Source organism: Hemiscyllium ocellatum, chromosome 25, assembly GCF_020745735.1.
Source record: "Hemiscyllium ocellatum isolate sHemOce1 chromosome 25, sHemOce1.pat.X.cur, whole genome shotgun sequence".
Taxonomy (NCBI): Eukaryota; Metazoa; Chordata; class Chondrichthyes; order Orectolobiformes; family Hemiscylliidae; genus Hemiscyllium; species Hemiscyllium ocellatum.
This window is the reverse complement of record NC_083425.1, coordinates 35,104,629-35,132,353: the sequence shown is the minus strand read 5'-3', so window position 1 is coordinate 35,132,353 and position 27,725 is coordinate 35,104,629. Positions and strand designations below refer to the sequence as shown.

The 27,725-nt window shown below is 39.0% G+C and overlaps 1 protein-coding gene across 1 annotated transcript in view; it reads right to left on the bottom strand.

Annotated features, from left to right (window-relative positions):
• Positions 1-982: 982 nt before the first annotated feature.
• LOC132827818 (phosphoinositide 3-kinase regulatory subunit 6-like) overlaps positions 983-27,725 on the bottom strand; it is a 100,598-nt gene continuing 73,855 nt past the window's right edge. The window contains exons 12-21 of the mRNA XM_060844553.1: positions 27,265-27,724; positions 25,744-25,846; positions 25,156-25,278; positions 23,317-23,427; positions 22,398-22,488; positions 17,327-17,397; positions 14,869-14,959; positions 13,057-13,127; positions 6,963-7,081; positions 983-4,430 (exon numbers count right to left, since the gene is read on the bottom strand). Coding sequence (XP_060700536.1) covers positions 4,277-4,430; positions 6,963-7,081; positions 13,057-13,127; positions 14,869-14,959; positions 17,327-17,397; positions 22,398-22,488; positions 23,317-23,427; positions 25,156-25,278; positions 25,744-25,846; positions 27,265-27,724 — 1,394 coding nt within the window. The 3' untranslated portion in view covers positions 983-4,276. The remainder of the gene's footprint in view (positions 4,431-6,962; positions 7,082-13,056; positions 13,128-14,868; positions 14,960-17,326; positions 17,398-22,397; positions 22,489-23,316; positions 23,428-25,155; positions 25,279-25,743; positions 25,847-27,264; position 27,725) is intronic.

The window sequence follows — 27,725 nt, the reverse complement described above, 5'->3', positions numbered from 1 at the left end:
GGTCCCCACACCTCAGGAAGGACATACTGGCACTGGAACGTGTCCAGCGGAGATTCACAAGGATGATCCCTGGAATGGTTGGTCTAACATACGAGGAACGGCTGAGGATCCTGGGATTGTATTCATTGGAGTTTAGAAGATTAAGGGGAGACTTAATAGAAACTTACAAGATAATACGTGGCTTAGAAAGGGTGGACACTAGACGAGGAGACTAGGACCCATGGACACAGCCTTAAAATTAGAGGGGGTCAATTCAGAACAGAAATGCAGAGACATTTCTTCAGCCAGAGAGTGGTGGGCCTGTGGAGTTCATTGCCGCAGAGTGCAGTGGAGGCCGGGACGCTAAATATCTTCAAGGCAGAGATTGATAGATTCTTGATGTCTCGGAGTGGACTCGATGGGCCGAATAGCCTTATTTCCACTCCTATATCTTATGGTCTTATGAACAATATACAGGTTATTGCATGTAGGAACTAGTTGGTGGTTATACTGATACAATACAAATTGTTATGATGATTATGAAAAGTGAGTAGGTGTTACTCATTCAAGATCCAAAGCTATTCCATCTGCCAGTCTACATCGTATCATCACAGTAGATGCTGTCTTAGGCCACTTTTCTGTATTAACTCATTCAGACCGTTACACTACTATACAGCTGTGATCAGTGAAGAAAGTTCGGCCATTGCGAGGGTGAATTCAAACTTAGACATTCAGAGAGATAAAGTACAACATCTGATGCAATCATATTTTAAATAATCATTTCCCAAAGCATGTTATTGAATTATTAGTGAAAAATATTCAGAGATTTTCAGAAGTACTAAACAATCTGGTTATATTTTAATTATGTAAAAATAATGTTAGCTTTACAGAAACATGCTTCAATAAATAGTACATATCTAGAATATACAAGTACATATCAAAAACACTTCAGACATGTAGCCAGGTGGCAAATCAAACAGAATTAACAGTGTAAGATGTTATGGAGAAGAATTTCCTCTGTTCATTATTTCTACATAAATTATCAAGTGTATTAGTAGTATATAAAGGCTGATGGTCAATCTATTTGACTAATTACAAGCAGAAAGAGGGAGTTTGTGACTTTGTTCCAAGTAGTAAACAGTAGAAATCACTTTTCCTTCACAACCCCCTGTGACCCACCTCTTCCATACCCAGAGTGCATTTATTTCTATGTAGTGAAGCAACTTTCCAGTCACACGGTCCATCAGTCTTCATTCTGAATCTGAAGAGATACTTTTTTAAAAATTTTAAATAATTGCAATAACACCAGCACCTTTGAGGCATTTTGGACCTACATATTTATGAATAGTTCTGTAAATTTTTTCTGAACAAAATTATTTTTAGGCTACAATTTTATGATGCTCGCAACTATATTCTAAAGATGGCCAACATAGAGCTTCAACTTCTGTTTCAAGAAAAAATTTGCACACCTCACTATGACATTTCAATAGTCAGTGAAACCACATTTTCTTTTCAGTTGAATGGAGACAAAATAAATCACTGCATAAGAGATATGGGGATTTGTTTTTTTGTTAATTTTTAAAGTATATTTCTTAAGAACATACAAAAAGGAGATGTGGATCATATGGCTCCTCAAGCCTACTCCAGTGCTCATTATGACTGATCTAAGCTTGTTCTCAACTCCCTCTTCCTGCCTGATCACCAAACTTGACTTCTCTACATTTTAATTGTCTATCTCAGCATTGAAGATATTCAGTGACTCAGTTTGTGGGATTGAGAATTCCAAAGATTCAACTGGTTTAAATAAAATGCATCGTAACTAGCAATACCACCGTCAGTCATAGCAAACACTGGGCTAGTCAAGTATTACCAAATATTCTTTACCTCTTCACAAAGGCAATTGCAACTCCATTCATCTTTCTGGCCATTATTTTCTCCTGCCTTTGTTTACTGAAGCATGAACCTCCATTGGATTGGTCCACATTTATGGACAAAGTATTCTAGTATTTTGCCATTGCCTGTTTCAAGATGGCTTACCAAGAAAGCTCTCCTGTTTTTACAACCTTCCATCAGACAGAGGGGAAGAAGTTACAGGCTGACAATCAACCTGCAAGATACTTGTTAGACCTCAAACGAACTACTGTGTATTGCTCCGGTTGCCATATTATAGGAGAGATGTATAAGTATTGGACAGTGTTTTACAAGAATGATTCCAGGCATGAGAAACTTCAGTTAAGAGGATAGGTTGAAGAAGTTGGGGTTGTACTTGGAAAGAAGGAAACGAAGAGGAGACCTAATAGTCATTTTCAAGATTGTGAGTGGGCTGGAAATAATGATTAGCGAGAAACTATTCCTGCTTGTAAAAGAAACAATGACAGGCCATAGATTTAAAGTGATTTGCAAAAGAAGCAAGAATGGTATGAGAAAAAAAATCATTGTCATTTAGCAAGTGATTGAGGTATAGAATGCACTGACCAGAAATGTGATTGCAGCAGGTTCAATTGAAGCATTCTTGAGGGCAATGGACAATTTGCTAGATAAAAATAATGTGGAAGGATATGTGGGAAAAACAGGTGACTCACAGGAAGTAATGATGCTCATTTGAAGACTGATGTAGGCATGAGAGGCTGACTGAGCTCCTTCTGAGCTGTAAGACTAATTACAAATGCACCATTCTTGGCCAACAAGTGCTGGCATGGGACTTGAACATGGAGCTTCTAGTCCAGACACAGGGACACCACCACAGTGCTAGAAGACTTATGGAACTCCGTGCAATAAAGACCAATTTCTGAGAATTCCATTACACATTGTTAAATGAACAGCTAACCTAGTCATTACAACAGTGGGTTCCAACATTGGGTGAAAATTACTGATAGCTATAAACTCAAATTACAATTACTTCATTTAGAATGGTTGATTTCACTGATCTAAATTCAGTTTAGACTAATTTTACTGTGTTAAAAATTTGTAACAAACAATTTTGACAGCAAAAAACCTGCATGTATGCAAACTCAAATAATAGAATATCTCTTGAAATACAGGACTAGATTCATCCCGGGATTGGGTGGGATGGGAAGGGACTAGGCGAAGAGGTGGACAAGTGTGAACTTTACTTTCTGGAATACCATCCTGCCCCCTTCAGCCATTTAGTTGGAAGCTGGTATGAGGTCAAATTGTCACCTCCCCAAAAAATCTAGTTAAAAAATCAATGGAGGACAAGTATCAAACCCTAACTGGAGGTGACCTCCGAGCAGCAGGACAGGGGACCTACATTCCCAGATGTCTTTGATCTCTACTCATCTGTCTACACCAGAGGGTGCCCTGTGGAGAAGTTCATCCTCCACAAATGATAAGTTGACATTTGTTAAATATTGAGAGAGGACACGTGGGCAGCATGGTGGTATAGTGGTTAGCACTGCTGCCTCACAGCGCCAGGGAATTGGGTTCAATTCCACGCCCTGGCCATTAGCTGTGTTTGCACATTCTTCCTGTGTCTGCATGGGTTTCTTCTGGATGCTCTGGTTTTCCTCCCCCAATCCAAAAGATGTGCAGGTCAGGATGGATTGGCCATGTCAATTTTCCCATAGTATCCAGAGATGTGTAGACTAGGTGGATCAGCATGGGGAACACAGGATTAAAGGCATAGCATGGGTCTCGGTAGGATGCTGTTCGAAGGGTCAGTATGGACTCGATGGGTCGAATGGCCTACTTCCATGTTGCTTTCATGATGTCAACATGAATTGGCCCTCTCTCTCCCTTATCTGTAAACAGGATATTGCAACTTCATCCATACTGGAAGGCTTCCTATTAAATTCTGCCAACTGTATCGAAATCAGACAACAGTTGCATCTTTGGGCCACTGATCAACCAATTCACATAAAATCATTGTTGGGCAAGTACTCCTAGCACAGTGCAGATTCTGGGAACCCACTTGACCCAATGCTGAGTCCTGCCCATTATGTCAAGAATAACTTCCAGGTGGAGAAAAAAAATCTTCACCATCAAAACCCTTCTTTTATGATTTGCTGCAGGTAACTTTCAATCAGTTTCAAGCTCCTCTGACCAGTGCCTCTGGTATTCTGCAGGTTCGTTTTCCACCCTTCGGGCTTTCAGGTTTGAAGGAAATGTCTCTAATATTGTGTGACTCAATTGTTCTTAAGTAATCCATCGGACAGAAGAGGTACTCCTGAATAATTGAACTTGTAATTGTGACTCTGTCCTACAGTTCTAGCAGCTCCAAATCATTGGTTTCTTCAGGCAAGTGACCTGTTGCCCGAGTTGAAACAGGTAGTTCAACTTACAGAATACCTACAAATGTGTTGATTGGTAATAACAGGGATTTTGGCATGTACTTAGTTAATCCAACATTTTCCGCTCCATTGAGACCAAACCTCAGTGACCTCATTTTATGGAAGCTGTATCCAGGGTCCACACAAGGAGAGACTTCAATGCTGTGTTTTCAAAACAAAAAAAAAAATCAATGAACAACATTTTTCAAACTCTTAAATTCAATCAATTGACTAGTTTTTTTTTAAGAAGTGGCAAATTTACTTTCTATATTTTAAAAAAGAATCCTTTTGTGAGGGTGAAGGTTAAATTCAAAATCCAAAACTGAGTCAAGATAAATGGTTTACCTTGGGATTTTATTCTGAACAAGAGAAGAATGAAGAGAGACCAGAATAGGGAGCCCTTAAAGTGTTTATGTGTACAGACAATGTGGACTCATTTTCTTCTAAGCTCAGCTGATTTAAACGTGTTCATTGAACACTGGGCATGATAAGTACCTCAGGTTTACTGCAATTTCTCAGTGGAGAAAGGATAAAGTATTTAAAAAGATTGGGTTAAATAGTACCTTTTAAGACTATTGGCCATTCCAAAATGCTTTACTGTCAGCGAAGTCCTTCAGATGTACAGTCACGGATGTAATTTCAGACACAGGGCAACTAATAGATGCACAGCAAGTTCCCACAAACACCAACATGCATTTGATCCGTTTTTGGTGATGCTAATTGATGAAAAATATTGACTCAGCAATTACCCCATCTCTTCTAATGAAGTAGTGCTATTGGATCTTCTGTGTTCACCAGATAGAGAACTGGCAGGGCCTTAGTTTACGATTTCTTATTGTTTCACAGATCCATGTTTCTGGATTATCACTTATAATAATGCTTGCCAATTGTGGTTGACAGCCCCCTACCTATAATCCTGGTGAAAAACTGGATATCAGACAGTCATGTAACAAGGCTTGATTGTCAACTTTTGGGCATTTAAACTGACCAACTGTAGTAGGCCTTGAATGAATAAAGGAAATAGTGAGGACTGCAGATGCTGAAGATAAGAGCTGAAAATGTGTTGCTTGAAAAGCGGAGCAGGTCAGGCAGCATCCAAGGAGCAGGAGAATCGACATTTCGGGCATGAGCCCTTCTTCAGGAATGAGGAAAGTGTGCCAAACAGGCTAAGGTAAAAGGTAGGGAGAAGGGACTTGGGGGAGGGGCGTTGGAAATGCGATAGGTGGAAGGAGATTAAGGTGAGGGTGATGGGCCAGAGTGGGGGTGGGGATGGAGAATTCAGGAAGAAGATTACAGGTTAGGAAGGTGGCGCTGAGTTCGAGGGTTGAGACTGAGACAATGTAGGGGAGGGGGGGACCTCAAACTCAGCACCACCTTCCTAACCTGCAATCTTCTTCCTGATCTCTCTGCCCCCAACCCCCACTCCGGCCTATCACCCTCACCTTAACCTCCTTCCACCTATCGCATTTCCAACCCCCCTCCCCTAAGTCCCTCCGCCCTACCTTTTATCTTAGCCTGCTTGGCACGCTTTCCTCATTCCTGAAGATGGGCTCATGCCCGGAACATCGATTCTCCTGCTCCTTGGATGCTGCCTGACCTGCTGCGCTTTTCCAGCAACACATTTTCAGCCTTGAATGAATAAAAACGTTCCTTTTAAAGAATTTAATATTTGCTGATGAATCCAAATGGATCCATTGTAATTTTTATAACTGAGGCATTCAAAAGAGAGGACTGAATGCTTATTTTGGACAATAATGAATGAACAGTGATATGGGGAAAAAGCAGGAGATTGGCACGAGGGAATAGAATCAGTGCAGGGACAATGGGCCGAATGGCGTCCTTCTGTGTTATAATTATTCAGTGATGCATTGATAGTACATAACCATGACTATTGTTATGAAGTTGAAGGCATGTACTGTATCTTTAAGAGAGAGTGAATGCTGTTCTGAACTGAGAGATTACAAGGACCTGTGTGTGTGACTAGGTGGCAGAACCAGGGTGTACTGGAAAATTGAAAACGCGTGACATTTGGCTGTGAAATGGATACTGAGTTTTTGTTGCTGTTTTGACAATTCAAACTTAACCAGTTTAAATTATACTCCAGAATACTAAAACTCAATTGAATTTGAATTTATTGTTTTACCAACACAAACCAATGAGACGATCCGATGTTACGGATATAAAAATGCAGACACTTTGAAAATGGGAGAGGTAGCAACCGCCATTAAGACAGATACAAGAAATTCGGAAACATTATTCTCTACCAAAGGTAGAAACGTACTCGCAGTAAAAAGAAAGAAGATGACCCAGGGAATTCAGCAGCCAGAAGAGTGAAGGCACAGAAGATGACAGCAGCTGTATGGTTCTGAAATTAAATTGATGTAATTTTTATCAGTGTCTTATTGGAACAGCATATTGTGATAGAATTGGAGGCAGGGTAATAAACAGTTAAGACGAAGGAGGGCATAGAGTTGTGAATAGTTGTTTAATGTTTGCTTTTAGAGTTAATAAAAATGCATGTTATTTTCTTTAAATAATAGAAGTTGGGATAGATTATGAGGCAAGGTGAGCTTTTCTGGGTGTTTGGTTTAATTAACAGAAGGGTTCACCACCGTGTCATAACACTATACTGAATAGCTTTATGTTTAAAACTAGTTTAAATTGGACAATATAATACAGTAGGTGGACACCAACCTGACAACATCTTTGTATATTCTTCTAGAATCCTTGTCCAGACAAACAAACAAAGCTTTTCCAAGTGTATCCTGGATTTCAATCTTAATATGGGATGTTTTGATCTTGTTGTTTTCAATCTGTAAGAAATAGTTGCTTATTCACTTAGTAAGAAACTAAAATCTTCTTGACAAATTGGAAGATTAGAAATTCCGAAAAGAATTATTCGTATTAAAAGACTTGAACAAAACTGATATATTTCACTCTTATTTCACACAACTAATTTCACTCCAACATCACTTGAGTTCAATAATTTTGGTGAATCGAACATGTGGAAATTTATTCCATCCCCTTAAAACGTGCCATTTTGGTCAAGTGGGAGGTTACAAATCTGAATTCTAACTCCAACCAGCAACCTGCCCAATGCAGATTGGACGGGTAATGTAATCAAAGGAGGAGAACTGTTTTTACACAGCAACTGGTAACGCTCAGGAATGTACTGCCTGAAGGGCTATTAGTTGCAGATTCATTCATAATTTTCTAAAGGGAACTAAATGAGCAACTGAAGGGAAAACATTTCATCATCTTTAGGCAGAAGGGTGGGACGTGTTGGTTTGCTCATTCAGAGAATCAGCTTGAGCTTGATAAGCTGAATGACCTGTTTCTTTGCTATAATTATCCTATTCATATTTGCTGTACTGCTTGCAAACAAAGCTTTTCATTGCGCTTAGGTACACGTGACAATAAATCAAATTAAAAAAAAACTCCAAGGGACAGAGGAAATCGACTTGACAATTTGACTGCTATTTGCCAGATCTTCGACTTCAAGAACCAAATATCTTGGTTTCCAATTAAGCAGTCCCTCTGTCAAGTTGCTAGTGGGATCTTGCCTTACTAGCCGTTGATATGGTTAAAATATTCTAAAGCAGTTTCACTAATACTGTCTTACATCTTTCATTGTCAGGGCTACATGGAATCACATAGAACCTGTAGCAGAGAAACAGGCCATTGTGGTTCACTGGTCTATCCTACTATTTAAACTTGTAGATGTTTCCTCTGTCTCTTACTAAATCTTTCCTATCTGTTTGCTTCTGTCTAGTGTGTGCAAAATATGGAAAATGAATCTGCTTCAATCACTCCACAAATTTCACATTCTCATCATTCTGAGAAATAATTCCTCTTTATTCCATTATTTGTTTTTTTAGAAACAGACTAACTGATAAGTTTCTTATGACATTATATGCCTTTGATCTAAACTCAGTGAAAATGTTTCTATGCACACAAAGCTCATAATTCTAAAGCCCTCCAAAAAATCTTGGCTCAGTCTTCTCTATTTTAGAAAAAAAGAATCCTTGGCTGTTCAACTAATAGTTGCATCCTCTCAGTTCTGGTAAATCCCTGCAACTATTTCTCATATTTTGTCTAGTAGTTTAATATCCTTTTGCAGCCAGCACTGTAAACAGTATTCCATTGTGGTTTAACCTAGTGTCTGTAAAGGTTTAAAATTATCTGCCGACAGATACATTCTCCAGTGCTTTGTGTTGTTTGAATGTGATCAACTTGCATTTCCCAGCAATTTAATGCATCTGCATTTCCAATCAATGTGATGTCCTGCAATTTTAGATGTGAGCTTCTACATCTGGGGCCAGTTTTGTGTTTGATAATTTGGCCAGCAAATGTCATGCTGGTCTTCAACAGCAAATTCATATTCAGCCCAAACAGTGGCACATTGTGTTTTATAATTTTGAGAAGTCACTGAAAGATTACTTGACAAACAGGGGATGTTTGAACCTGTGTATGGAACCCTGCCAAACCATCATCATTTTTATTTCAAACAAATGTCAAGTAGCCTCTTTGGATAGAGAAACCACAGATAATGTTTGACCTTGTGACTGTCTGTAGAATTTTCTGCTTTTATTTCAGACTTCCAACATTTGCAGTATTTTGTTGCTGGATTATTGTACTTGTTTTTATTCTTTAAGGGAAGTAAGAATCGTTGACTAGGACCAACACTTTGTTATCCAGCTCTAATTTTTCTGGATAATGTGGTAATGAATCTTTTTCTTGGAGGGCTACAGTTCACCTGGTGTAACTAACCCACAGAGATAATAGGAAAGGAATTTCACCCAGCAACAGTGACACATTTCCAAGTCAGGATAGTGTGTAGCTTGAAGAATCGTATTCCTGTGTATCTGTTGCCCTTGTCCTTCTCAGTGGAAGAAGGCACGGAATTGGTAGGTGCTGTTGAAGGAGTTTTGGTGGGGTGTGCTGTTATACATTATATTTAGTACACGTTGACACCACTGTGCACTGAAGGTGAAGGGAGTGAATTTTTAAGATGGTGAGTAAGGTGAATAAGCAGGCTATGTCTGGAGGCAGGACTGTCATCAGTATTCTCAAGTGCGGGCTTTCTCAACCCTAGAGGGAACCTTATAATCAATCAGACCAGCTTTCTTCATCCATTAACACATAAACCAACAGCAAGGCTATTGGGTTACCAGTTACTTAAGTATTCCCAATGCTATTTCTAACTGACTCTGAAATTTGCTCCAAAACAAAAGCACATTTTGTCTTGTACTTATCAGAAAAAAAATGCATGAAAGGAAATGTAAAGGAAAACAATATAAATGATGCATGAGAGGAGAGAGCTGATTGGTTGGCAAGTTAAAAGGTATAGATAGTAAGTTTTCAAATGACACCAAAATTGGAGGTGTAGTGGACAGTGAAAATGGTGACAACGTGATCTCAATCAGATGGTCCAATGGGCTGAGAAGTGGCAGATGGAGTTTAATTCAGATAAATGCGAGGTGCTGCATTTTGGGAAAGCAAATCTTAGCAGGACTTTTACACTTAATGGTAAGGACCTAAGGAGTGTTGCTGAACAAAGAGACCTTAGAGTGCAGGCTCATCGCTTCTTGAAAGTGGAGTCACAGGTAGATAGGATAGTGAAGAAGGCGTTTGGTATACTTTCCTTTATTGGTCAGAGTATTGAGTACAGTAGTTGGGAGGTCGTGTTGCGGTGTACAGGACATTGATTAGGCCACTTTTGGAATATTGCATGCAATTCTGGTCTCCTTCCTATCGGAAAGATGTTGTGAAACTTGGAAGGGTTCAGAAAAGATTTACAAGGATGTTGCCAGGGTTGGAGGATTTGAACTACAGGGAGAGGCTGAATATGCTGAGACTGTTTTCCCTGCAGCATCGGAGGCTGAGGAATGACCTTACAGAGGTTTATAAAATCATGAGGGGCATGGATAGGATAAATAGACAAAGTCTCTTCCCTGGGGTGGGGGAGTACAGAACTAGAGGGCATAGGTTTAGGGTGAGAAGGGAAAGATATAAAAAGAGACCTAAGGACAACCTTTTCACACAGAGGGTGGTACATGTATGGAATGATCTGCCAGAGGAAGTGGTGGAGGCTCATACAATTACAACATTTAAGAGGCATCTGGATGGGTATATGAATAGGAAGGTTTTGGAGGGATATGGGCCGGCTGCTGGCAGGTGGGACTGGTTTGGGTTGGGATATCTGGTCGGCGTGGACAGGTTGGACCGAAGGGTCTGTTTCCGTGCTGTACATCTCTATGACTCTATGACGGGTACAAGCAGGACCATAGATAATGTACCAGTTGGATGATGACTAACAGTTAACTGCAAAGCTTTGTTGGAATTTTAGACCAGGCAAATTGACTCCAATTTGTCAATTCAGTGATGTAAGAAATGAACCAGAGAATGGCTAACATATATTTTGAATTGAAACAGGCACAGTGTGTGTACATATCATTTTGTTTGTAAAGAACAGCACTCTGTACATTAATATATGTAGCCTAAAATATAAGCAGGTGCACCAAACTCTGGGCCTGACAACGTTTATTTAAATTTTCCTGTTACCTGTGACAATGTACAGAGGCATTCCCCAATCACCAGTGAAATATTCCAGTCAAGTCCTCCAGAAGTATCAGAATGCCAAGACAGAAGGTAGAATTTGAATAAAAATCTGGAATTAAGGGTCTAATGATGATCATGAATTCATTGACAATTGTTGAAGAAACTCATCTGGTTCATTAATGTCCGTTAGGGAAGGAAACTGTGATCCTTACCTGCTCTGGTATATCTGACTCCAGACCCACATCAACGTGGTTGATTCTTAACTGCCCTCTGGGTAATTAGGGATAAGCAATAAATGCTGGCCTAGCTGGTGACACCCATGTCGCGCGAATGAATAAAAATGAATGAATAAAGTCCTAAATTAGTTGTCTGAGTAATTCTTTGCATGCATAGGATTATTTTACAAATGTTATCCATTCATTTGTAATGATAAAATGTTACCTCTAAATACTGGAATTACATCTAAATACTGGATTGATACTTGTTCATGGCTGCACCATACACAGCAAGAAACTCTCTGAGCAGGATAGTCATTAACCCATATGATGTGCAACATATTTCAGCATCAAGCCTGCATGCTGAACAAATGGCTTGAACCCAGTTTACATGGTTGCTAAGGCAACCAATTATACAGTGTGTTGCAGTGCAGAAATGCTAACAAGCGTATCGATAGGTCAGGGGTGGTTTGCAGTCACAAATGTAGCGGAACCTGTAGTCAAATTCTCAACGGCATATTGAGGAAAAGGTACTTAGACTGTTGCATTTTAAAGCACAAGATGGAGTTCATTAAGGGGCAAGGGGAAATCTGTACATGCTAATTCAAATATAGCAAACATATCATCAACACATTGCTAGACACAGCTCTCTCAAATATCTTTATAGGGTTCCACGAAGAATATGTCATTAACAGAATGATAAGTAACCTCCTCCCTCCTTGCATATTTCCAGGAACCCCCACCCCAACCTGAACAACCCACAATGTCTCGGTTAACAAATAAACAAGCAGATCAGTAGCTGAGCCAGCGTTTATGCCTGGCTTGGCTGTTTGCTTCCCTTTGAGCAGTCCCTATCCAGTTGCTTCCATTGCTCAGCTTAGGACATTTACAGTAGTTTCCTGACCCTAACAGTTTCCTTTTCACTTTCAATGTCCTTTTCACTCCACACCTTCATTTCCCACCAGGATGGCTTGACAGACTTGTATTTTCACCTTTGAATGGAGCGCCAAAAGTCACCTTCCCTGAACACGCTGCTCCCCTGTTTGAATGTCAAGCAACATTCCATTTTCACAGAATAGGTGGTGTTAGGCATTAGAATCTAAATGGATTCTAGCTATTCTGTGGATTAGTCTTTGTCTCAGTTCAACAAAGATCATCTCCCGCACCTTTTTTTTCTGATTTATTGATTTGTTGACCAATTTCCTGTTCTTGTCTCAAACTGGAAAATTTTACTTTCGATTCCACCCTTTCTCACCTTCACATGTTTCACCTCCAAACAGCTCTTGCCTTGTGGGATTTGAACCAATGTCTCAGGATTATTAGCTCAGCCTGCCAGGAAAGCTAGTCCAGCAAATTATTTATCACTGCCTTGTTTGCAAACATAGGGGGAGTACATGGAGGTAGAGGCATTGCCAGAGCATGATTCAACACATGAATAAGGAATGACAATTGAAAGGGATTTGGTAAAGGTCAGGATAGTGGCAACAGAGTTTGGATGAGCCAAAGTTTAGGAAGGGTGATTGGGATTCTCATGGAATGGTCAAATCTTCAGATAACAAAGAGATGGATGAGACTTGCAGCAGCAAATGAACTAAGGCAGGGGTGGAAGCAACAACATCAAATTAATGGATTACTACTTTACTCATCTCATTGTTGTTTGTGGAACATATCTAGCACAAAACCATTTGTAAACCATTTTAGCAATATTCCAATAAGTCACCATTATGTGACCATTTCATTTTTTTACATGAATATCCCAAGAAGATGTGACAGCCTGACACAAATAGGAACAGGTCACCAAACTAGTGCAACTTCATGAACATTTATTAAATATTTGCATGGGTTATAGAAGAATGGTTGAGCAGCATTTCATTTGAACCTTCACCCTTTGTTTCTCAATTCCATGTGATCGAATATCACGGATGATTTAATCTAACTATGAGCATATTGTTATCAATCCGATGTACCACAGTTTTTGACAAATATCCTGTTGCATAACAGTTTTCACTTACCAGAGATATTTTTCCAGATAGGTTCAACTTGTTTGTTACCTCAGAGATGATTACATTCAGGCAAACAAGATCTGTAAAACACAAATTGCACAACACCTAGAGGCTAAATTAAATGGCTATACAATCATTTAAAATTTTGTAAAAATTAGTTATAACATAATGTTATGTAATCTTCCAGTCATTCTGTAATTCTTTGATAATGTTCTATTCACTTCCAGCTTAAGTCACAATACAATGCCAAGTATCGGATCATTTGTACAAAGAATAGTAGCTACTGCCATTCCACTAAACTAAGTGAAAAGAATACTATTTCCAATGCATATTAAACAATAAGCTTGGAAACATTGATATGTGTCAATAATAACTGCCTCAATTTAGTGATTAGTTCGGTTATTTAATTAATGTCCAAACATCCTTGATTGGTCAAAAGTTATGTCACAATCATTTTTTACAAATGAGAAACTACTTCTTCCTATGATATTCTCTGTTTGTTTCTTAGTGCATATCAGTTCCCAAACTAATGAGAGTCATGTAAACAGTATTATAAATGTATCTATCAACTTGGGTGCACTAATAAGTTAATATGTATGTATGTATATTGCACTGGCTGAGTTTATTCATAGCCTTTGTTTGTCTAGTGAAAAGACCTGGACTCCTGTCCCTGTGTAATCTATAGGGGAAAATGTTTCCATAACTCAAGTTTTATTTTAATAATTTGGTGGTTAGCTTCTATTCCCTTTACTTTCCTGACATCTTTACATTGCAGAAGGCTTTTCTTCCTGAGAATTCCATAAGCAATTTATATCTGCCGTCAAACAGACTTTGCAATATACTTGGAAAATCATACGATCATTAAATCTCTTGCACTGCAAAATACTTCATATATGGGTTGGCCTACTGTTATTTCCACCAGCTCTTCCAAAATATTGCAGTTTGTTGGGGTAGAAGACATTCTTGAAATACTTCAGTTAGAACTGTTATTTGAAATATCATATCTTATTTAATGAGACAGTAGGGACTATCAATCTAGTTTTCACAACATCAAAAATTTGCTTGTAGTGAGTGACAGGTTAACATGTGACAGCATTGCGGGAAAAATCTCAAATCTAATATTCTTAGAAATGAACAGGAAATATATTCACTCCTTTTTATCATCTTAAGATTTACATTTTTGTTTCCTTAGAAGAGTTACAATATACAAATCTTTGCTTCAGCAGAAAAATAATTTGACAAGATTTAAAAAGGCACCTACTGAATTGAGATCTTGAGATTGAAGTCAAATAATAAACTGCAGGAATGGAAAGCGGTTTTAAAATTATACAATGCAAACTATTGATTGCCTTTTTTAAAAAAAATTCCTGAAGTATTTTAGAGATGCAGTGGCAAAAATAACCACAAGTTTTAATACTTTGAACAGATAGATTTTGTGAATTTTTAAGTGGGGAAATTAAAATGTTACATATTGTTCTTGACAGTTTTGAACCAGAAATGTGTCAATAATCAACTCCGAGGCTGTTACATTTGAGAGTTTCTACTTTTCCTTTTTTACATGCTTGGGTCGATAAGAACATTTACAGGGAACTTAAGAAGAGCTTAATTCTGAGCTTGTTGCTATCAGCAGCAAGTGGTACCTATGAATGAAGTTTGAAGGGCGACCCTCATATTTAAATTAACTAAAATTAAAATCAAACAGTAACAAAAAAAAGATAGATATCATGGCTTTAAATAATCATACATATAACTAACACAGAAAAATCAAGAAAGTGAACTGCAAACTGAGTCAAGACTGTTGTTAATGGATTTTTATCGTACCTTCAGCCTCAGTTGAAGGAATTGTTTTCATGGTTAAACCAGTGCATCGACTTTTGAACTGTCTTGTACTTTCCCTGTTGCTCAATGCAATCTACAGTGACAACAAATAGAAAGTGTTGGTTGCAAAGTCTATTTTGAATTTGGATGCAAACAACAAAAGATAAATCCTAGTGCTGATTTTGACTTTAGGCAAGTGGATAGGGTCTTGAATTTGCTAAATTTGCTAAACTCTGTGGGTCTAAAATTGGGCTTCGTGGTATCAAAAATGAATCAATTACTTTTTGGACAGTATTCTGTTTGGAAAGTTTTAAAGATAAACCCAGCAATCATAAAGCAGAGGGTTCAGCTTCTGTGGTGGGAAACTTCATGAAACAATTATTTGGAATAAGATTAATAGTTCCTGGAAAAGAGAGAGATAATTTGGAAAATTAATTTGCATTTGTTAAGGGAAAAACACATCAGACTAGCTGGCATTTTTTTAAAGAGGTAACAAAAAGGGATGTGGGCAAGGTTGTTGATGTGATGTACATAAACTTGCAAAAAGTGCTCAATACAGTGCCCCTTGAGAGGAAAGTTGTGGTTCATGGAATAAAACGTGCAGTAGGTAATGTGGATATAAAATTGGCCAATGGATAGGATACAGAGAATAATGGTTAATGGGTATTTTCAGGCTGGAGGAAGGTATGTAATGGAGCTCTCCAGGGATTCATATTGAAGCCTTGCTTTTCTTGATGTAAATATATTATCTAGATCATGTTGTGCAGGAGATCTTCAAAATTTAGACAAACTGTAAACTTTGAAAACAGGACAGAACTTCAAAAAGAACAATGTCAAGTTGGTGGAGTGGGTGAATAGGTGGCAGGTGAAGTTCAATTCAAAGAAGTCAGAGCTGATGCATTTTAGTACAAAGACATGGAGAGGCAGTAGAAATAAGCAACACTATTCTCAAGGGTGTGCCGGAACAGAGTGACCTGAGTGTCGATTTATAACTCATTGAAGGTGGCAGGATAGCTAGTGAGAGCTATAAATAAAGCAGACAATGTTCTAGGATTTATCAATAAGGGTATCACTGGTTAGACACCAGCTGCACCACACTTTACAAAGGATGCAAATACATTGGAGAGAGTGCAAAAGAGGCTTAGGAGAATGGTCCAGGGATATGAACCTTCAACTATGAGGAAACATTGAAGTAGTTGGGACTGTTGTCCTTGGAGAGGAGATGCTGAGCACAGATTTGATAGAAGTTTTCAAAATCATGAGCGTCTGGACAAAATAGACAAGTGAGAAACTGTTCGAGGAGAAAGTGAGGACTGCAGATGCTGGAGATCAGAGCTGAAAATGTGTTGCTGGAAAAGTGCAGCAGGTCAGGCAGCATCCAAGGAGCAGGAGAATCGACGTTTCGGGCATGAGCCCTTCTTCAGGAAAGAAGTGGTTGAAGAAGGGCTCAAGCCTGAAACGTCGATTCTCCTGCTCCTTGGATGCTGCCTGACCTGCTGCGCTTTTCCAGCAACACATTTTCAGCAAGTGAGAAACTGTCCCTGCTCATAAAATAACAGAGAACCAGAGGACAGAGCTTTAAAGTTTTTTGTGAAAGAAGCAAATGTGATATGAGAAAAAAGTTTTCTGACACAGTGAGTAATTGGGGCCTGGAATACTCTGCCTGAAAAGTTGGTGGAGACAAATTTAAGTAAGGTATTCAAGAGGGCATTGGATGATTATTCAAGTGGAAACAATGTCCAGAATTATGGGGAAAAGGCAAGAGTTGGGTGCCAAGTTAAAATGCTCAGAGAGCCAGTGTGTACACATTGGAGACGTACAATGCAGGTATACAACACTCCATACTGCACCCTGCAGCACTCTCCTTTGCCCAAGAAAAGTGAGATTCATTTCCTTTAGAGAAAAATGCAGCAATGTGAAGCTTCTCCTATCTCTTCAGTATGACACCATGCAAATTGGTTGATATGGTAAATCTTGTGAATAAAGCATATTGTAAACAAAATAATTCCAATGTGTGTGCAATTAGATAAATGATGGGAAGTTGTAACACTTTACTTATGAAAAGGACGGTCAAGCAATATCACACATTTCTCATTTCAATACATTGAAAAGCTACTTTCTTCTTTGTGACCAAAAGCATTCCTTTCTTTAAAGCACGATCAAAGACCCGAATGTATTTAATCACACAAGGATGATTCTGTGCTTCTAGTTGGAAACCACTTCCAGGCAGTGTGAGTCAGAGAGTTACTACATAGTCAGCTCAGTTCTCTGACTCTTCCACCCTGTGATCATATTTGATGTAAACAATTATTAATGCAAATCGTGCAGTTCCATCACATCACCAATTGCACTATCAAGGTTCTTTGTGGTGTAATCAATTTTACATTGCAGCTATTTGAACGTTAGCTGTCTTTATGAGCACAATGGAAGCTTTGATTGCTGAGGATATTTTGCTTCTTACCTTTTTATATGTAACTGCAATTTGTACCCCTACTCCATCTGATACTGTCCTCTTTCTTGTTAATGAGCCTTCTGTAAGAAATATTGTGGAGTTGGACATAGTGTAGTTATCATCTCTGTCGAATAGTCATTGGAAAGGTAACAAACCCAAATGCAAATATCTAAGGATCACCACCTTCATGAAAAGAAACCCTTTGGCAAACTTTTAAATCTACATTTGTTTACAAAGCAGATGGAGTTGAAATAGATCACTTGATGCAGGACGTCGTTATGAAGTTTAATTTTTCTCCCAAATTAAAAATGATTTCAATCATAGATACGCTGTCTTATGGCCCTGGGGTACATAATGTTTCAAATGAATTTCCTCAGTTACAGTATATATTATTTCCAAAGATCACTTTAGGACCACCCAAAACCTGACTTTGGGATGTTTTTGAATCAACCTGTTCAGAGATGTTATTATACACTACTGGTGGTACTTGTATTTGGGTCTCCTGTTTCAGAGATAGAGACACTAACACTGTCTCACAAGAACCATCTAGGAGTAAGTACACATCCCTACTCTCTACATTGAGCTTAGCACTGAAAACTGTTACTGAATTGAACCATAAATGGTTAGCTCCTACCAGTTCTTTACAGAGATCTGGATCAACCTGTTCAGGGATGTTATGACACATATCTGGAATAGGCTTGGCTCAGAGGGAAGGATATCACCTCTGCACCACAAGAGCTCCACAGACTTTGTGTGTGGTAAATCTGAACCAGTTGGTTGTTTGTTCACACCATCTGAGGAATGGTGTAGCAGGGTGATCCCAAGAAACAAAATAGTCAGGCAAGATGGAGGGTTTGGACAGAGAATGCCAACCACAATTCTGAAAGATCAACAAGTGAAGTGAACTTATTTTTTTAAAATAAAAACTTTTTGGCAATTTGGAGCTGAACTAATCACAATATCAACAGTAGGAGGAGAGTCTTCATTGTATGGACTTTACTGAATTACTGGATCTACTACATTTTGACACGCTGCAACTAATCAAAGTCTCTCAATGTTTCAAAATTTTGAGAGACTAAAAAGGGAAGCACTTTAGGATGTTTCTGGTAATTGATTTTAAACTGATGTTATGATCCCACTGTACTACCGGACATGCCAGTTCTCAGAATGAAACATGGTTTGAAACATCATTAAAAGTTTAAGTTAATGTGGTGATCAGTTACTGAAACGTAGACTGTAGAATTTCTTTATTGGAAAATAAGACAAAAGACGAAGCATTTTTAAAACTTGAGCTATGTATAGAACACAGTTAGAAACACACAGCATAACAAAGTTTCAAACGGTTTTCCAACAATGTTTGTTTCAGACACTCAAATCCAGAGAAACTACTCACTGTAGATCAGATTTTAAAATTCTATTTTAATGATTCACTCAGTTACCATCTGTAAACTGTGGAATCTTCTTGCATGATTGTTCACAAAACCAAGCTTAAATATTCTCAGCTTTAATTAATGTGCAGATTCAAACCAAACTCTCCTGTTTTTGAAGCTGCACAGAATCTATATTTCTGTTGTAGTGACTGTGGTTACTCTAAATAGTCCTACACTCCTGCAAGGTGAATAAACTAAACTTGTTTTTTGACTCCAGTCAGACTTCCTCCAAACTGCCTTCAAAACTGTCAATCATTGGGTTTTCTAAACTAAGCTCAATCTTTGATTATTCTGAATTGAGAAACAAGCTACTGGCCTTCACAGTTGGCACTTCCCATTGTAATCCATTAAAATGCCAGGGGCTCACAGTCACCTGCTCTCTTACACATACTAGATTAGATCAATGTTCTGCTAGGACTTCTGAAATGAGGGCTTTTTCAAAAGGTTTAACAAAAGAAACCAATACCCCTATACCAGTATTTTGGAACCCAATCTCTGAAGCATGATATTAATATAAAAACGCATAATATACACAGAACTTACATCACAACTGACAATAACTTGATAATATTTTCAGGAAATAATTGGTCCTCTGATCAAAATTGATCTATAAAATATCTGGAAAACACAGTGGTTGGCACTGCTGTCTCACAGCGCCTGTGTGGAGTTGCACATTCTCCCAGTGTCTGCGTGGGTTTCCTCCGGCTGCTCCGGTTTCCTCCCACAGTCCAAAAATGTGCAGGTTAGGTGAATTGGCCATGCTAAATTGTCCGTAGTGTTAGGTGAAGGGGTAAATGTAGGGGAATGGGTCTGGGTGGGTTGCTCTTCGGAGGGTCGGTGTGGACTTGTTGGGCCGAAAGGCCTGTTTCCACACTGTAAGTAATCTAATATAATCTATGATTGCCTGTGATTGGTGTTAAGCAGTCAGGCATAATCACCATCGTTCTCTTTCTACCAGTAGATGGCACTTGTCAGCAAGCCAAGTAGAGAAGTAGAGAATGCAAATTCATTGGTAATAGTGGAATTTGTGGTATGAACATTATTTTCCACTTGTCAGCCCAAGCCTGGATATTGTCCAGATCTTTTAAATTTGAATGTGGACTGCTTCAGTGCCTGAGGAGTCATGAATGTACTGAACATTGTGCATTCATTGGTAAACATCCTCACTTCGAAACTTGAGGGAGGGAATGTTACTATAGTTAAGTTGTGATATGCACTGGGGTTAGCTAGAAACTGTTATTAAAGCAAGTTCCCCATTTCAGATATTATGCATTTGCAATTTAATGTTAAGAATTTTGTAATTTATTTTATCTTATTCTTGATTTCAAAGTCTGAGCGTAGGAATGAAAGAAGTGAATTAATTGAAACTAGATCACAAAATAGAGAGAGGTATATACATGGGCAATGGCCATTTCAATCAGAGACAATCTAACCACCACTCTTCAACACTCAACTGTGTTACCATTGCTGAATCAATTGATAACCACTATCAACATCCTTATGGTTACCATTAACCAGAAAGTCACCTGGACACCATTTACATACAGCGATCACGAGAGCAGGTCAGAAACTGGGAATACTGCAGCAAGTAACACAGCTGCTGACTCCCCAAAACCTGCCCACCATCTACAAAGCACTCCCCACTTGGCTGAAAGGGTGCAACTTCAATAGCACTGAAAAAGCTTGACATCATCCAGGACACAGCTGTCCTCTAAATTGGCACCACATCCATATGCATCCACTCCCTCCACCACTGACTCACAGTAGCAGCAATGTGTACCATTTACAAGATGTGCTGCAGAAATTCAAACAAGATCCTTAGCACCTTCCAAACCACTTGTATTTAGAAGGACAAGGGGACCAGATACATGGGAACACCACCTCGAGCAAGTACTCCTCCAAGCCACTCATCACCCTGATTTGGAAACGTATCACCGTTCCTTCACTGTTGCTGGGCCAAAATCCTGGAATTCTCTCCTTCAGAGCATTTTGGGGCAATCTACAGCCAATGGAGTACAGCTGTTCAAGAAAGCAGCTCACCACCACCTCCTCAAGGGCAACTAAGGATGGACAATAAATGCTGGCCAGCCAGTGATGCCCACATCCCACAGTGGAAAAATAAAACTGCTGTTTAAATATATATAAATGCAGAAGGACAACAGTGAAATATACTGACCATTCTGCAGTACATAAACACATTGAGCAGAATCAAAATGATTTGAGCTACAGTGAGATTTGTGGAAGAATTGACTCCATGCAAAGTCACATTAATGCACTTAATTTCTCATGAAGAGGTCAATGCTGTAGCCTGGGCAGCTGTGACATAGCTGGGTGCCCCTCACTGCAGGGTGCCATTGAGTGTACGCACATGGCCCTGAGAGGACCGTATCGCAACACTGTAGAATTCATTAACAGGAAGGGCTTTCATTTGCTTCATGTTCGGGTTAATAGTAATCACCATTACCACTTGCTGGAGATGTGAGCCCACAACCCTGGCAACTGCCACGACCTGTACATTTTGGAGCACTCTCATGTACCCCGGCTTTTGAGGAATCAGGTATCTTACCTAGTTCCTGCAGGTAGAAGTTGGTCGCCAACGGCTACCCGCTGCACCCTTGGTTCACTACTGCATTGCTTACCCCGGACACAGATCTCATACCACCAGTGCATCAACCAGGGAGATGGAGCAGACCACAGGACTGCTAAAGAAGTGATTCCACTACTCGGAGCATATGGAGGGCCCATCCAGTATAGTCTGGACAGAGGGCATCCCTATCATCCGGGCTCATGCTCTGCACAATTGGAGCAGGTGATGAGGTGATGTGCAGAATGCTGAGGAACTGGGCAATGGAAGCAGTCATTGTCTATGACAGAGACCAGACAGAACTTCATTGACACCTGCTTCCAATAGATGACAGCTAACTGCAGTAGATCATCATGGACTATAAAATATTCATTAGTCATGGTGCTGAAGTCTGGTTTGCATTGCAGAGGTGAACATCAGCCTCTTGGTTTTATTTGTGTTTGTTTTGGTTGACAATAACTAACGCTCGTGTTTGGAAAAGTCTTAATGCTTCCAGGTGTGTGATATTCCCCTAGTGGTCAGTGACAAGCTGCATGTTTAGTGTGCAGTGGGGCCAGAGTAATGGTAACCTACTGAGGATGTTCAAATGTGGAAGAATGTAGGTAAGGACAGGTAAACAATGAAGAATGGTAGTTAAACAGTGACGAGTGTGAGAGAATGGTGTATGTGTGAGGGAGTGCCAGCCATTTGCTGTGGTCAGTATGGCTTTGTTGCTGCTATGCCATGGCATTGCTGGTGAGGGACAATGCTAGATTACCCATTCTTGTCCGGGTGCATAGCCATCTTTCAAGGGGTGGCAGTCTTTTGGTAGATATCTGACGAGTAGTGAGCTATTCCAGGAATGGGGTACAGTGAGGTGGGGCCGGTATTGGACAGGAGGGAAGCCACAGGTCAGGGAAGGTAGTTAATGAGGAGAGTTTAGTAAGACACAGCAGGAAAACCCGTTAAGGCTTTGAGGCAGAGATCCCGTCAGAAATCTCCATGCACCTTAGACTTAATCAAAAACACGTAACATTCGGCCCAACATTGTGATTGGATGCTGTATATTTTCTCATACATAACTGACCTTTGCTGTACTTTACTTCCGGAAGCTCTGCATCAAGCTGAATGAGAAAAACATCATCCACGCATTTAATGGTTTTGTCTATAAAAGTAAACTGTGACACAGAATGAGATTTAGATTCAAGCATAAGCAAAAAAAAATTCACTGAGTTTTTCCAGTTCAGTCCTTGACTAAAACAAAACAAAAAAAATCAATGAAATTCAGTGGTGCATTCGGAACCACTACTTTATAAATGAAGGAACAGATACGTACAGTTCACGCAGTTAAGTCAACTTCCTTCCTATTCAACACTTAAAAGAAAGTTCTACTCAAACTGGCATTCTGTTCAGAAGAGGTTTGTGCCTACAGCTAGCCGAATGGAAGGGTGATTACTTACAGTGTAGAAATAGGCCCTTTGGCCCAACAAGTCCACACCGACCCACCACCCACCCATACCCCTACATTTACCCCTTACCTAACACTACAGGCAATTTAGCATGGCCAATTCACCTGACCCGCACATCTTTGGACTGTGGGAGGAAACCGGAGCACCCGGAGGAAACCCACACAGACACAGGGAGAACGTGCAAACTCCACACAGTCAGTCACCCGAGGCGGGGATTGAACCCGGGTCTCTGGCGCTGTGAGGCAACAGTGCTAACCACTGTGCCACCGTGCCGCCCAGTTGTGGGCTCTACACTATTACGGGACAAGATGTCTCACAAACTCAGACATCAGGTAAATTTAACTAGGGGCAAAACATGGCCTGTACGCAAATCTAGATAACCACTCTACAAAATGTAATTGTGCAAGAGGAAGTACTATTTTAAATATTTTTACAACTGTGCATCCGGACAGGATAAATTTTGGCCAGTGTAACAGAAATATGGTTATCCCAATTGGTATCTAATGTTTTAGTTACAATCGAGATGAAAATACTTACCATTACACGGTAGATTTGAAAGCAAACAGGCTGATATCCCATTCTTACATAGTATGAGGTAACATCCAAAATAAATGGGTCTGCATTGGGCTGTTGTCTGGATGATAGTGACTGTGAGAAACATTTAAATCTGTTAATCTATCAAATAGCTGGAAATGGAAAAGATCTTTATTAGGTTATTTTTCAACTGATTAACACTTAAGGTGTTAATATTAGAGTTTTGGGTTGTTTTCGTATTGTTGTTAACCTTCTTCAAACATCATTTGTATTAGATTGTTACTTTCCTCCATGTGAGCTGTTTTCACTGCCACAAAGTTAACTATATGAAGACAGATTCTAATTGTTCATTGGCTAACAAGCCAATGGTTTCAATAACCACATCTTCTGGAGGATGGGCTCTATCTTTTGCTGCAGCTGTACAGAAATTCCTACCACTGTTTTATATACTACAAAAACACATCTAACTTAACCTGACTGAACACACAAAATAAGAGGACCTTGATAACAAAAGGGATTGAAATATTACCACATTTTAGGGAGTCAATGTTAATATATTCACGTTAAATTCCTTTGTCTGTTGTTTTAACATCTTGTATTAACACATTGTTAAAATGGTCTATACCTTTATTAGAATAATGAACAAAGAAATTCAGTGAGAAAGCATCAATACTGAAGAATAAGTGTTATACACTGTGATTTCAACCACTGAGAACCTATTCCCTTAAATAGTGAAGTCCAGGAGAATGATTTTTATGTTCAGTATTAGTTTCGTCTATGATGCCTGATTAAAATATAGCTCAAATTATACCGAAAATGCGCTCACAGATGTTACCTGCAATAGATTGCGTGCAAGCAATGCAAACCTTTCCAAATGAGTAAAGTCCCATAAAATGATCCCTCCTTTCCGCTCAATTCCATTCTTAAAGTCTTGACATACATTTTAGGTTAGAGATTATATTACAATGGCATTGTAGTGGTCTTTACTTTTAAAGCTACTTATGTATTGCTTCCCTCCATTTGGTTATGTGTATGTTTATATTCACTTGCTTTGCTTTCTTTTCATTTCCACAACTCTTTGTTGAGAGTCAAGGTTCTAGTCTTGATTGAAAACAGTAACTGAATACCCAATTCTCGCTTGCCATTTCCCAAACATGCAGGGGTGATTGTCAATCAACACACATTCAAAATCCATCATTTTATTTTGAATCACTGAATAACCAGACTAAATAATTTCACATTAACTTAAAATCACCAAATGTACTTTCACCAGATCTGTTCTTCCCTAGACACTTTGCTAACACAGCATTTTTTATACTGTCATGACCACATATTGGAGTCCTAAAATAATGTGGACACTTTTAACTTGTAATTCCAAAACGTATTTTCTAAAAAGAGAGCTGATACAGTCAAATATGGTTGTGGATGCAAATTAAGTGGCTCTCTTGAGATAGAGATGCACAGAATTGAAAAGAACTTGAAGCAACAGCCCTTCAGAAAGGGGAAGGGGCCAGTTTAAGCAGACTGGATTGTGATCTCCAGACCCACAACAATGAGATTGACTCTTAACTGCCCTCTGAGTAATTAGGGATTGGCAATAAATGCTGCCTAGCCAGCAACACCCTCAATCCATTGATTAATAAAGAAAAAAGAAATCACTGCTCCTATACATGAGCAGAGTTGAGTCATTCACAGTGGTTAATGCCTAATTCCTAAACACATTAAATACCCAATAATATAGAATTAATATGCATCCTGTGACATTCTTTTTACTACAATCATTCCTGTTATACAGCACATAAACAGTATACCTCATAAGGATGCAATCGGAAATGGCCTTACCGTTCTAGCTAGTTCAGGTATCATATCTCGCAGGCTGTTGATATTGCTGTTGTACCACGGGTCTATGCTACCCAAATACCTGGACATTTCACAAGAAAAGTCACTACGCAATAATGGGATGACCTAAAAACAAAGTATTCAAAAACGTGTTCACTATCTAATTGCAGATGCTGATAGAATTTATACTTTTTAAACAGTCGTTAAAAGTAACTCTGGTTCTGGAGTAATTGTTTTCAACACATTTCACATTAACTACTTCAAGTCTGCAGCAATATCTCTTCAATGATTTTAGAATATTAAGAGGTTTAATTTCACAGTCAAGCAGAGAATATAATCCTTACACTACTAAGCAAAACATGTTAACACCTGTGCAAGGTTTTGATTGACAACAAGTCAAATAGCATCTGTCAAATACCTCAAAGGGCTTCAATACAACTATTTTGCAACCTATTCTGATTCGTTCAAAAAGTTAATTGTATGCGTCATGTAGTCAGCAGAGACAAGGCAGATCTGCTACATAAAAAATAAAATTAATATTCCACAGAGTCAACTGCAAAAAGGACTATTTGAAATACAGCTTAGACACACCTTGCTGGCAGATACTGGGGTCTGCTCCTCATTAGTAACTGGGATGTAATAGAACTGCAGGTTTAGTTTTGAGGTCAGAATACATCTTCTTGTTTCTCTTTTCCTAAGTAATAGAATTGAAGTAAAAATACTTTTGTCATTATTTTTAAGCTCATGATTGCAATTTAGACTGCAGCTCTACTAATGTTTTTATTTGAACCATATTTCTGTTACTTTGAGAAAACTTTCAAACAATTATTCATCAGCCCCAGATCGTGACACGATACAAACTTTGGTTCAGAAACAGAAACTAAAGAGGAAACTGCTGAGTTTCTAATACATTTCCACAAAAGAATATGAACACAATCAAAGTTGAAGTTTCATTTGAAATTTTTAAAGTTTCAAGATGCCTTTAGGAAAGGAAACTCTATGATATCATTATAAACTTGGTTTTAACAGTAACAATACTAAATGGGAAAAGTAACAAATCATAGTCACATTTCTGAGTCACAGCATAATCAGGACTGCTTGTAGCAGACCTACCTGTAGGTATAATTTAAGACGACAAGCTCTTGCAGCCTATTGGTAGTGCTCCTACCTCTGGGTTAGAGGACTTGGGTTCAAGTCCTACATGCATCAGAGGTGTGTCATAGCCTGTCTGAACAGAGTTAAAAATCATACAACACCAGGTTATAGTCTAACAGGTTTATTTGGAAGCATTAACTTTCGAAGCGCTGCTTCTTCATCAGGTGGTTGTGAAGGAGTGGCGCTTCCAATTAAACGTGTTGAACTATAATCTGGTGTTGTGTGATTTTTAACTTTGTACACCCCAGTCCAACACCAGCATCTCCAAATCATGTCTAAACAGGTTGACTGACAGTATCCAGATCCAAACACTAGTTTATTTCTGGTTCAACTGAATTAGCACTTTGAAATTCTGAGTACATTGCAATTTCACACTGGATTAAATTATGCCTACAAGTAGGTCTGCAAAAGGCAGACACAATGGACTTAAAATAACATGTCTTAGCTGAGGTGATACCCACAGGGGCTTACTTCACTAGGCTTAACTTAACTTTAGTGACCCTATGCTATGAAAGGGTGAAGCTTACAAAAGAAAAAAACAAAATCATAATTATTTCCATTTTCAAAGACTTCACATAGACTCAGTACACATGCGTAGACATCAGTAAAATTACAAACAAACTGACCTGTGATGCTCACTACTGTTAAACAGTCCACTCACATTCGTTGTCAACTGTATCAAGTAAAGGGTATCATCACAAGATTAAAGAACACAAACTAGCTTAATGTAACAGTTGACAGAAAAAAATGCAGAGGTTAAAACACCTGTCTGCCTAAGAAGGAGAAGCAGTAATCACCAGCTTATAAAGTGGTATATTTTGTAAATCATGAAAATTCAACAGGAAAATATAGAGGAGAATCAAACCAGATGCAGTATTAGATGTCATCAATGAAGGGGAACGTTTCTTATTTTGAAAATTGTTCACCTAAATTCTGAATAAGTATTAAATAAAATACCTGATAGAAAGAACAGCCTTTGCCAATCGTCCCAAAATGCAATCATTCCCAAGTACTACGACACGCGCAGTGTGAGGCTTCTTTTGTTCGAAGTTGAACAGCATTGTATTGCAACCAAACTTACGCTGCAGTTGCACAGTATCTCCTGTTGCAGAGGTATCATAAATATCTGAAAGGTTCAGTGTGTTTTCGGAATCATAGCTTTTCTTCTTTATGCAGGCTTTTCTGACAAACTTGGTCTGCTCTTTCTCACTGGGCCCTGCAGCTGGCATGTCATTTGCAAGAGGAAGATCCCCACAATCTTTGACAATACCACTGTCATTTGACAGAACTGATAATCTTGTCTGATCAGCGCTAAGACTGTCCATTGTCTCACTCAGTTCAGAATTGTCAGAATCACTATTCAAGTAGTCCTGGCTACTGCCACATCGACTTTTAACAAATTGCACCAGTTCCTTCCC